At 35.3% G+C, this 12,632-nt stretch overlaps 1 protein-coding gene across 1 annotated transcript in view; it reads right to left on the bottom strand.

Moving 5' to 3' along the window:
* LOC108973990 (dmX-like protein 2) overlaps positions 1-12,632 on the bottom strand; it is a gene marked incomplete in the record, with an annotated part of 53,185 nt that overhangs the window by 23,302 nt on the left and 17,251 nt on the right. The window contains 4 exon segments of the mRNA XM_018941564.1: positions 109-931; positions 1,662-1,894; positions 7,530-7,659; positions 7,970-10,075. Coding sequence (XP_018797109.1) covers positions 109-931; positions 1,662-1,894; positions 7,530-7,659; positions 7,970-10,075 — 3,292 coding nt within the window.

The raw sequence follows: 12,632 nt of genomic DNA on the forward strand, positions 1-12,632 counted from the left end.
ACAACAAAACAAAAGTTATTCCAATCTCAAACCAGTTACATATGTCAAAATAAAACTAATTCAAAATTAAAATCGATTACAACAATGGTTATATATAAAAATGCTTACCATTAGTATTGATAGGTTTCAAGAGAAAATAAGACAACATAGACATCTCTGGAGGAACAAATTGTTCTCGATAAGTAGGCTTATCTTCTTTCATATTTGTTGAGGTACTACTGTGGCTGAATGTGCCAAGTAGTTTCATGTTGAGTTTAACACGTTGTTTGGTGATGGAAGTGACTGTGTTCCAAACACCACTTTCATCGGTTCTATCCTCAGAACCGTTAGATTGCGATTGATTCGGAGTCGTAGTTTCGTTGCGTAAAGTTGCTTTTCTCAATAACCTTTTCATTCCACCTCCGAATATGGTCGACCACGTTTCTGTCGAAAATTTTTGCCCAACAAGTCTATATAGCAAGCGACAGTCACAAGTGGCCATGGAATATATTAAGAGCGACATAAAGGTAGCAATAAATGACTCAAGTAGTAAAACGTTTAATTTTGGAATGTCTTCATCTTTCTCTCGTGCTAACAATGCTCTTAAATTTGTAACCCCAGGCCACTTCGCCGGGGAAGTACAAACATCTGTTGACTCATCGCACGAATATTTTCTTCTCTTATTATATGCATTGCTATTGCCAATTAAATGTGAACATTCGAAAAGTGAATTCAATTTAGCAATGTTTTCAATACCAGGGCTTTGAAATCCATTTAATGTTGAGTTGCGATGAACAACAAAACTTTCCGAGTCACATAAAGATTGATAAATACAAGAGGATAGTGCAATTGATAAATCTCTGAGAATGAAGATTTCGCAAAAAGAGTTCGCTGCAACTCCAGGTAACGGTGAAATTTTAATAATAGTCTGAAGCATATCCACCGTTTGAGACTGAAAAGATAAAGGATACAAATTTATTTATTATAATCGAAGCCTAGTGATTTATTGTTCTACTTTTAACATAACTGACATATAACTATCCTATCTTTTTTACCCCATCAAAATGGCACATCAAGTGCTAATTGAGCCCATTAGGGCTGCAATTCACTTCTACCTACACCATAGAAAATGTGACGCTTAATTTTTACAAATATATAAAATGTGTATAAACATAAATATGTTCATATAAATACTCGTAGTAATACTGGTGGTAAAACAAAAAAAAAGTTAAAAATACAAACTACGAATTCAATAATATTTAAGAGTAATTTTAGCTATTCCAATTTGGTATACAAGGACCTAATTCATAGGGTAATTCCTGCGCTGTATTTTTTGGGTGCTAATGATGTTTACTAACTCATTCAATGTCATTTTTCGGCCGTTATACACAAACCTTTCCAATTTTTTCTGACATTACTACTTCTTGTGACCTTCACCTGCCTAAGGTTCATCACTACCCCGAATATTAAAAAAAAATTAACTCAAATAAGTATTTGTTCTTATTTTAAACTTAAGCATATGTTTCAAACTTATTTCAATTACAAATTATTTTTTAACTCAAGTTAGAAATTTCCCACATATACAGTAACCCGCTTTGATACTGAAAATTGCAGAATGCAATGAAGAAAAACGCAACAATTTCATATTTGATATCAATTTCAATAGTTCATAGTATAAATACCTGCAAATATTTAATAGGATCAGCGCTGACAGTTTTATTACCCGCCACGCATGCACTTAATAACGGCAAAGTTGTTGGAAATGGAAGTGGGCTTAATAGTTGTTGCTGCGTTTTCTCTTGTTGTAGTTCTTGTAAAAGGAGTACTAATTCCATTCTGACTGAAGCAAGACCACCACCACTAGCGCCATGAAGTGAACAATAACTCAGCAACGTTCGTAAAAGTGTTTCGTTACCTTGAGGATGAAACGAGTGTTAAACAGTCGCGCTTATACAGAACAAACTTTTATAATACATATAATGTTATTTCTAACAAAATATATTAAAATAATGACATGCACATACATACACACATACATATGTAGATTAGGATAAAAAATAATTCTTTTCCGAATGATAAAATTTGATTTCATCAAATTAGACATAACAGMTAAAAAATTATTAGTAATTAGGTATTCTTAGCATTATTCAGTTTGCAAAAAAAAAAAAAATATTCATACGGTTTTTGCAAATTTCTAGCTTTAACAAGTAAGGAAGGGCGATGTTGGGTGTAGCCGATTACTCACAAATTTAAAAGATTTAAGACGGGAAATGTTTTCAAGAGTTAAAACAGTGTTTTTAAGAGTTAAGAGGTAAAACTTTATATTAAAAAATTTTGCAAATGTTTTCAGTACTCGTTATTGCACTAAATTATGAATGGATAACAATCATGTTTGGTATCATATTAACCCTTTACACTCGAGAGGTGACTATCGCTCACCACTTGCTTGTAACTCGCATTTAACAATGCATTTGTAAAAATGCATTTAATATTAAAATATACAAGTTTTATGGATTACTTTATGTATGTAATCATTTTAAGTTAGATATTAAGTTAGAGGTAAAAAATTACCCAAATTCGCTACGAAACGCTTCGAGTTCCTGGTGCGCCACGCGAAAAAGGTCCCGATTGCGAAGTTTTAATTTATTTACATATATTATAGTAACGAAAGTCGCTACTTTCACCCCAGAATACTGAAAAAACATGTCAGTTAACATACACACATTTCATATCCACCAGCATGGGTTCCGCTGCAGCTAAAATTTCATAGTATTATGTATTACTATTTTCATTCACATTCAGCCAGCGAAACCAAAAAATCCACAGCAAGTGTTTTTTAGAAATTCATTGTAAACGGTTTTGAGTATTGCCTGAATTCCCATATAGCGGGTATACGGCTAAATAGAGAAACTTTCCAGACATTTTATTAATTTCAAAGTATTCCATTTATAATTAGCTCTTGCAACTTGTTTTCTTTTAAATAAAGAAAAGAAGCTTAGAGATCGTCTAAGTGTGACCCTCAGAAAAATCACTGATTAACTAATAGGCCCGATTTTGTTATAAATAAATACATTTATTACGAATACAAAATAATTTTTTTATGTTTATATATTGGGTGTATAATAGTTAAATAAACTGTTGAAATGACACCAAAAAAAGTTCCTGTACGAGGTCTACGATTGCGCCCGAAATTTCGATCTAAAACAAAATTTTCAAAAATATCTGTAGGAAAGTCACTATCGCACTATGGAAGCTGTTTTTGATTTTTTGAAATTTGACAAAATGGCGGCGGTTTGAACAAAAAGTATCGAATTTGGCCCTTTTTTCGACAGTTTTTCGTAAAAAAAAGAAGGAAGATTTAAAAAAAAAAGAAGGAAGATTTAAAAAAAAAAGCTTCCATAGCGCAATAGACATTCTCTATCATACATAGAGTAATGTTTTAAAAATGTTCTTTCCAAATTGGAACTAGACATCTTGAAAAATCTTCCTTTGAAAGTGGAAACCGTTTTGAAAAACAACATTCTGAGAAAAACACGTTTAAAGATTGGAGTCGTTCTGTTCCCTTTCTATAATAAACGCTGTAGTGACCGTAATAATTTGAATTTCGATTTAAAATTTTTTTTCAATATTATTTTATTTACTGCTGGATCTGCTTTTTTAAGCCTAGCAATAAATTATAAAATCTCAAATCTATTTAAAAAGTAGCTGTTTGGAAATACGTTGCTCTTTAATACGCAGGCATACATATCTCTTCTTTTAACGCGTGTTTGATCGCAGGAATGTACCAAAGCATTAGCCAAAGGGTTTAGATATATATTTAACTCTGCTATCTTGTACTTCTTTCTTCACCAAGGTCTTATGGATATTTTCGTTACGCATGTACTATGATGAACACGTAATTGTTCGAGGGATTTTCGATTGTCCTTTTAGGTCGTACCTCACACTTGAATGCCATACATCCAAATCGGCTTTATGACCGCATTATATAAAAGAAGCTCTAATCTTCAAACATGTTATTTTACTAGAGATGTGTTTTCTCCACGTGAGCCTTCTATGTAGGTGAACACCAAGATATATTACTTCGTTCAATTATGGTACTAAAATATTGTTTATATTTACTGCCGGGCACATTTTTGATCTAAGCGAAAATGTAACATGCTTACATTTCTGTTCATTCACATTTATACACCAGTTCGCTAGCCATTATTCGACAGAACTTAAATGCTTCGCTAGTATTCTTGATGCTAAAAATAGTTGAAGTTAATACATTGTTAGCTGTTGGAAGGTCTGCTGTATATATGATGTATAGAGTATTGCCTAAACCGCTGCCCTGTGGTACACCAGCCCTTATCTGTCTTTCATCAGATATGAAATCTCCTACTTTCAATACAAATTGTCTATTATTTAAATATTTACTTGCTCTATTGTGCCATGTTTCGCACGAAATCCGAATTGATGCATTGGTACTATATTGTATTATTTTCGTGGAGGAAAGGAGACATCTTTGATAGTAATACTTTTTCAAATACTTTTGAAAGACAGGGTAGAAGACTGATTGGTCTGTATGAAGACGGCTGTGTTAAGTCTTTCCAAGGTTTATGTATAAAGATCATCTGCGACTTTTTCCAAGAAATTGGATAGTATCCTAAACTAAGAATTGCATTGGAGAGCAATTAGCATTTTTGGGGAAATCCAACATTGTCCATGGCGACGATGGATTAAGTTCTTTGATGATACCAATAATTTCAGAAGGTGAAGTCTTAAGAGACTCAAGCGACTCTTTAGCTGTGTTGGGTAAGATTGACAGCTTAAATTTGTTCTTTGGCAAATTGGGTTAAAATATCTTTTCTAGGTGATTTGCAAAGCAATTAGCCTTTTCCTCGTCACTTTGAGCCCAATTTCTACCCAAGTCGCGAATAGGCATGTTGGAGTCAGTTAGTGGCTTCATGGACTTTTGGGCTTTCCAAAGGGGATTTTGCTTGTTTGAATTTGGACACAGCTTCTTTATATACATTTTGGTGTTCAATTCTTCCTCACGTTTAAGCGCCTTTTTTTAATTTACGTACAGCAGATTTTAATTGAAGCTGAGTGGAAGGGGAACGATTTATCTGCCATTCACGCCTTGCAAGCCTCTTTTCATTTACAAGCTTTTCTATTTCTGTGTTAGTGATTTTTCTGGGACCAAGCGGCTTATAGTTTTGTTTGGTGTTGCTAAAACAGCTGCGCTGGTTATTATATCATTAACTTCTCTTATGTTTTCTTCAATATCTCTTCCTATATTTATTTTGTACTCAATATTATAAGAAGTTAGACCCACTTTTGGATTAACGAATATAGGTTGTTCACATAAGTTTATTAGTACAGGAGAGTGATCAGAAGATAGATCAGTACAGTATCAGCTGTTATGTGCGATTTATCTATATTTTTAATTACAGCAAAATCAATTACATCTGGTATTTTCTTATGATCACTAGGCCAATATGTCGGCTTACCAGGAGATATTATTTCAAGGTTATTGTGCCTATTTATAATAGTGTGATACAGTTGTTGTCCTTTCGGATTAATTAGTAGTGAGCCCCAATACGTGTGTTTTGCATTGTAATCTCCACCTGCTAGAAATTTATGGTCTAGTGTTCCAAAAAAAATCTTTAAATTGGATGTGTCATTTTAAACTGAGGTGGGCAGTATGTGACCGTCAGGTTCAAGTCCTCGCAGCGATTTTTATAGTTATTGTTGTAGCTTGTAATAGCGCTGTGGCATAAAATTCTAATGCGTGGTGATTTAACCGTTTTCTAACTAACACTGCTGCTCCTCCATGCGCCTTTCCATTTGGGTGATTTGTAAGATACAATATTCTAAATCCCGGTATAAAGAAATTGACAAAAGCATTACATCATTATTATTTTCATCCAGAAATCTAATAAGTTCCATTTCATAAATAAATGTTCAATACATTCATTTTTTACTTTAAAAAGTTTGCAACATTTGGTTTTGTGATTTGATTATCTCTTGAATCATATTTTGCATTGAAGACATGAATTGTGTGACATTGGCTAAGATTTAAAATCATACTTTCAACGCTTCCATTTGGTAGGTTTTGGGGCAATTACATTTGTGCAGTATTGCCTTTCACCACCTTTGCATAGCTCCCTTGTGTAGCACTGCCTTTAAGATTTACTGGTTTTGAAATATGGACGGGGATTTTAATATTTTCATTGGGAGGAATATTCAGCATTTGGTTACGACATGCTTGAATGCCCCGTGAGAACTTCGATTTCAAATCTTTATATACAGGGCAACCCTTGTAGTTAGCAGTGTGATTTCCTCCACAATTGCTAAATTTTTTTTTAAATCCTCTTTTTTAGAGTACATTTAGAAGTAGGATGTAGATCACATTCGTGTGTCCATACTCTTGGCAGTTTGTACATTGTACTGGATCATTTTTCCTAAGTGGTTCCTCAACGGTGATTCTACGATGGAGCAGATATTTTAAATTGTAAATCGGGTGTATTTAATTTTTCTTTAGTTGGTTACAATTTTGCATCAGTCCTATTTTGAACATTGGTTGTGGGACTTTGTTCCTGTTAAAAATATTTACTACTGATTTAAATGCTAAAACCACCTTCTTGCAGTGCTTCTTTCATATCGATAGAGTCTATCGAAAACTCTATACCTTTTATGACAACAACTAGGTCTTTTGAGCTCTTCAGTTGGTATGAGTAGTAATACTTGTTATTGTTTCACAAGTATTTTACAATATCCATGAAACTTTTCAGTGTACAATATGAAAATTGTTTGTGCATCGAAACCATTAACTTAAGAACATATTTTTAGTATTGACCGCTGACTTTAAAGAACTTGCTTGCTGGTACCTGCTTAGTTGTGGTGTGGTCACGTTTGTTGCTGGAGGTTGTTTACTGCCGTTCTCTGCTGCTTTTGTATCTTAAAAACTGAGGGACTAGTTCTTATATATACAGACAGACGGACATGGCTAAATCGACTCAGCTCGACATACTGATCATTTATATATATGTATTCTTTATAGGGTCTCCGACCCTTCCTTCTGGGTGTTACAAACTTCGTGACAAACTTAATATACCCTGTTCAGGGTATAAAAAGTAAACATAAGCCATAACTTCTTACGCTGAATGCTTTTTAGAGCGAGTAGATTTTAGTATATAATCGCATATGCGGAACTTTGTAGAGAGACTAAGTGTCTTCCCCCGGTTTAGAGCTATGGCTTTTTAAGGCCAAGTTTAAAAAATTTGAATGATCGATTATATGGGAGATATGTGATAAAGTTTTCCGATCTAGCCGATTCCGGCAAGCGAAAAATATAATATCAAACTGCATCTTCGGACACTGAGAACAAATTTCTATGATACCTTAAAAACTTTGCCTTAAAAATACAGGATTTTTGATTATATCTCTATATAACTATAACATTATTTTTATAAAATCTTAGTATGAAATATTAAAAAAAGAAAAACTTGGAAAAATAATATCACAGAAATAAATACATATTTTAATAAACTAAAAAATTTATTTACCTTTAAGCCATCGCTTTCGTTTAGCAGCTCTAAAAACTTTTGCTTCAAAATCATATTTTTCTTGCATCAAAATTTCATGAAGGGTTGGCTTGTCTGATAACACAAAAGAGGTAGAGTTTGGATCTCTTTCCTGTAAAGTATAAAAAGTCACACTTAATTAGTGTTTATAAGAGGATTTCTATAAATATTATTCTCAAAAAAAAAAAAAAAACACGATTTTCAAATGATCATTCGATTTCGTAGAAGCCCTAGGAAATAATAGCCTTATATGTAACTCATCACTCATATCTGACTCTAAAAGGGCTTTGAAATTTTTCCCCAAAAATAATTAATATTTAACCTTGAAAATTGTAACTATATTTAAAAGCGAAAAGTTTACAACATACTTAATACATTATAGTATTCAGTAAGTAGCAAAATTAAAGAAGAAACAAACTTACATTCAATATTACATCAGAAATTTGCGTAGTAGACTCCAATTCAAGGGTATCATAATTGCAGTAATTGCAAAGTTGTTTTAGTGCATCAACTTCTTTCTCTAACCAGATGTAAAGCTGATAGCGTAATTGACCACCATCAACTTCAAATCCAGTAGCTAACGTCGAAAGTTCTTCCATTAATATTTTTAAGCATGCTACAAATTTAAGTTGCTGTGCCATAATATCTATTTTCACATCTTTTGATGTCTCTAACTGGTTTTTTTGTGGAGCGTTGGTTATTGTTATTGGAGTTTTGTTTAGAACAGACTTATCAACTTCCGTATCTTCGGGATAGTCATCATCGTCCCACTTTATTTCAAATGCATCTTCTTTTTGTAAGGACGAAACTGGAACACCCCAATCCATATCATATTTTGTGGCAGAATCAACCACTGGTTCACTCCAATCAATTATACCAGAAGTTATTTGGTCTTCCTTATAAATTTTAGTACTAGTCTCTTCGATAACATTATTTGAATCCATAATTTTCATTGGCAATTTGTTTAGCACTTCTAAAGCTAATGCTGGGCAACCAGCCTTAAAGTGTGCATGGGCCGTTGTAAAATAAAGCTGTCTCTCAATAGGCGTTATTGAATCTTCTAATTGAATTTGTTTATCATTCGATTTTGTTTTTTGATTATCTCCAGAATAACTAAATCCTGATAATACTACATTTGCACATTTCTTCTCTTGTGCAGACAGCGCTAAGCTTTGCCGGACAAGCAATGGATGTGTACGTAAATATATGTAGAAGTTAAAAACATTAGGATTTGTTGCAGAATTTTCAGCTTTTAACATGTCTTCATCTTTGAATGCGACATGATTAATACCAACTCCGTTTAACAATAGTGTATGCAAACTGTCTTGGTATCTCTTTAAAATCCAATAAGTAATCGACCGAAGAAAAGGATCTGGGTGAGCTTTACTTATATCAAATACAGTGTTATCATCGGCAATTCCAAGAACATGTTCTGAGAGTAAACTTCGATAAGTTGATTTGTATGATATTTCAATGTCATCTTCAAATAATCTCGCTATTACTAAAGCAAGCTGAAAGTCTTCTAATTTATTTATGCAAACTTCTATGGCATCATTTAAAGAATTTGCAAGAAGGAAAAATGCAACTGCATGCTCAAAGCGTTGTTTTCCTAAAAGAACAAAAGCATTCTTCAGGGCTGCCTTCCTCCACCGGTCTTCAGAAAAATTATTTGAAAAGAAAGCGGTCATTTTTTCGTCTCGTTTTGATCTAAAAAGACCCCAAACAATCGATTTTTTCTTCATAGCTAAATAAAATATAGCCGCATCTAATGGATCTTGTTTCATTTGATAAGCACTCTTTGCTAGTTTTTCAACGCAACAACGTAAAGTGTTTACATTTTTCAACCAATATCCCACGCCGAGATCTTTCAGTGTAGACCACCTTAGATCTCCTTTTGAATAAGAAGGAATAAGATTTAGAAGCTCCTCTTCACTTTCAGAATGAAAAGCCCACACTATATTTGAAGTTCCAATGCCTTGCTTTTGAAACAGTGTCCTTTGGTTTAGTGGTAAACAGCGTAAAAGGTACGTAAAATGTTTCATAGCAAGTAAAAACCGAAGACCACAATCATCTAAAGATTCGGATATTGCATTCCTTGTAATTTCTTTACCAACATTTTTACCATGATCGGAAGAAAATTTTTCGCTGAAGTCGCTGTTGAAATTTGCAACGGTATCAGCCAGAGCTAATAGATGCATCTGGTCTAGAGAAGACAATCCTGGTAAATGCGTATGAGTAAGCAGACGCGACAACAACTGCCCTTGACGAGAACCGAAATGTGATATACTTAATTTTTCTGGCATGGATAACTTTCTTTCGAATTTACAATGGTCTCCTTCATTCTCAAGAAGATCATCTAAATTGTCCTCCGACTTGTTCATCTCAAAAAGTTCATTATAGTCTTTACCATTTTCCAAAGCGTTCATTCCCTGCCCTGGAAATTCATTATCTGCGTTTAGCAGGACCCAAAGCGGTAATGGAGGTATTGATGTGATTTCAGTATAGTCGAGCATCAATTCTTCGGGAACCTGCAAAAATACGTTAGTGAAAAATAATTAGGATGGTTAAAAAATATACAGAATATCATTGACAATTTAAATTAATCATAAACCTCATTAGATTGGTAATGTTAAAATTTTATTTATATTTACTACAAACAAGTATGTAAGGATTAGAAAACAAAACAAATTTTAATAATCGAAAATCGCTTTATTATTTTTCAGGATATTCTCGATCAGATCTGTATACTTGTGCATGCGTTGGCACCAGTTTCGAAGCACTTTTGCCACTCTGATTGAGGTATCTCCAAAACTGTCATCTTGATGTTTTAAGTGGTCAAGAATGCAATTGTTTCGTTCGATCTTTAAGAGTGGTCATTATCGTGGTGCTTGGTTTCGTGGCGATATGTCCAGTTGTTCCAAAAAATAATACACGCAACCATTTGCTTGGAAGTACTCATGAACTTTTGTAGGATTCGGCTCATCTTGCAGGAAATTGTGTGTGCTCTATCACATATCAAATATCCATGCAATATTGAATGTATGCTGGTCTCTTTCGCACGAAATGACGATCCGTCAATATTAGTTTGCGCAAAGCATTAATAGTTTCCGGAACTACAACTGATTTTTGACGACCTTCACGAAATCCATTTTGGAGTGATCTACGACTTCGATTGAATCCACTATACTATCACTAAACATGGGTCTTTGATAAAGCTTCATTGCCAAAAATTTAATTAAGTTCATCAATGCACTGTTGCTGAATTATTTCACGTCGAAAGTTGTAAAACATGGTCGGGCGAAAACGTTCACGATTTAATTTCTTTTTTTTTTTTTTGTTTTTGGTCGAGATGAATATTTGAAGTTAATGTAAACAGTACAAGTAGCGCTCGTATGTCAAAGCGTTCTGAGTATGTATTGTATAACATTAAAAATGTCAAACTTTACGACCAAATTGAAATAAACAAAAAGAAATAATGGCGTTAAAAAGCAGGAATAGTCAAGGAGGATGGAGTCATGTGTAGAAGTTCACGCAAGTGAGGAAAGTTCTCTGATCGCCATTTACTTGGGAGTGGCYAGAAACGATTATTTTACATATGGCTCAAGCAGCTCACGACTTTGGTTTTAGACCAAGACCAAGTATCCTCTGGGTAGCCTAAGAACAATCGTTCGAAGGCGGGCTAAAGTGAGAAGGCGAAATCCCCTACACAGGTTTGTGCTGGGCTTGGGACTCGTCACGCAAAGAACGCCCCCAATGAAAGATTACCAAGTGCTGCTGCCCAGCCGGTTGATGTCCTCGTTAGAGTGAAGGCTGACATCACCGCGGTCCAAGAAATGCGTTGGACGAGACAAAGACGGAGGCAAGTAGGTCCTTGTGACATTTACTACAGTGGCCATATAAAAGAGCGCAAGTTTGGTGTGGGATTCGTGGTGGGAGAGAGACTCCGTGGCCGAGTACTATCATTCACTCTGGTGGATGAACGTCTAGCCACAATCCGCATCATAACGATGTTCTGATCGCTGATTTGCGCCCACATCCCGACGGAAGAGAAGGACGATGTAACCAAATATGCCTTCGCTTGGAGCGCACCTATGAGAACTGCCCCCGCCACGATGTCAAAATCGTGCTTGCTGACTTTAACGCCAAGGTGGGCAAAGAAGGTATCTTTGGTACTACGGTCGGTAAACGATGAAACACGATGAAACATCCATAAATGGGTTGAGGCTAGATTCCAGCATAAGAAAATTCATCAAGCCACCTGGCTGTCTCCGGTTCAAAAAACCACCAACCAGATAGATCCTGTTTTGATAGAAGGAAGACACGCCTCCAGTGTTTTAGAAGTGCGTGCGCTCCGAAGTTCTAACATTGACTCGGACCACTACCTTGTTGCAGCCAAGATTCGCACCCGCCTCCGTGCAGCAAAAAACACAAGTCAATAAACATAAGGAAGGTTCGACGTCGAGAAGCTGCAATCACAACAGACAGCCGAACGATTTTCTACTCGGCTTGCACTCGGCTCTCAGAGGCCACTCATCAACAACTCGGTATAAGAGTACTGTAGGACGGCGTTTCAAACTCCTTACGTACAGCTGCAACCGTAACCATTTGTTTTCGGAAAATGCAAAATTCTGAGAGGCAGTGAAAGTACAACGCCAGAAGAAGGCGAACCCGATTCCCCAATCGACGACGATGAAGCAGACGTTCCATTGACCGACCATTAAGAAGTTCGAATAGCAGTTACCCGCCTGAAGAACAAAAAAGGCGGCGGGTGCCGATGGATTTCCGGCTGAGCTATTCAAACACGGCGGCGATGAACTGATAAGGAGCATGCATCAGCTTCTTTGTAAAATATGGTCGGACGAAAGCTTGACCAACGATTGGAATTTAAGTGTGCTATGCCCAATAGGGTGGGTCGATTCCGGACTTTTTTCGATTCAGGATTTCTAATAGTGCGGAAAAGTTGCCTTAGTACTTCCTGATTCCAATGCAACTTTTTGTTTTGAGATCCCCAACTCCGGCCTTGAAATTTCGGAAATTCGGCTAAAATCGTGAAATTGTCTACCTAGCGACTGAAATACGCATCTC

Source organism: Bactrocera latifrons, unplaced genomic scaffold, assembly GCF_001853355.1.
Source record: "Bactrocera latifrons isolate USDA-ARS-PBARC rearing strain unplaced genomic scaffold, ASM185335v1 scaffold_517, whole genome shotgun sequence".
NCBI classification, from domain to species: domain Eukaryota; kingdom Metazoa; phylum Arthropoda; class Insecta; order Diptera; family Tephritidae; genus Bactrocera; species Bactrocera latifrons.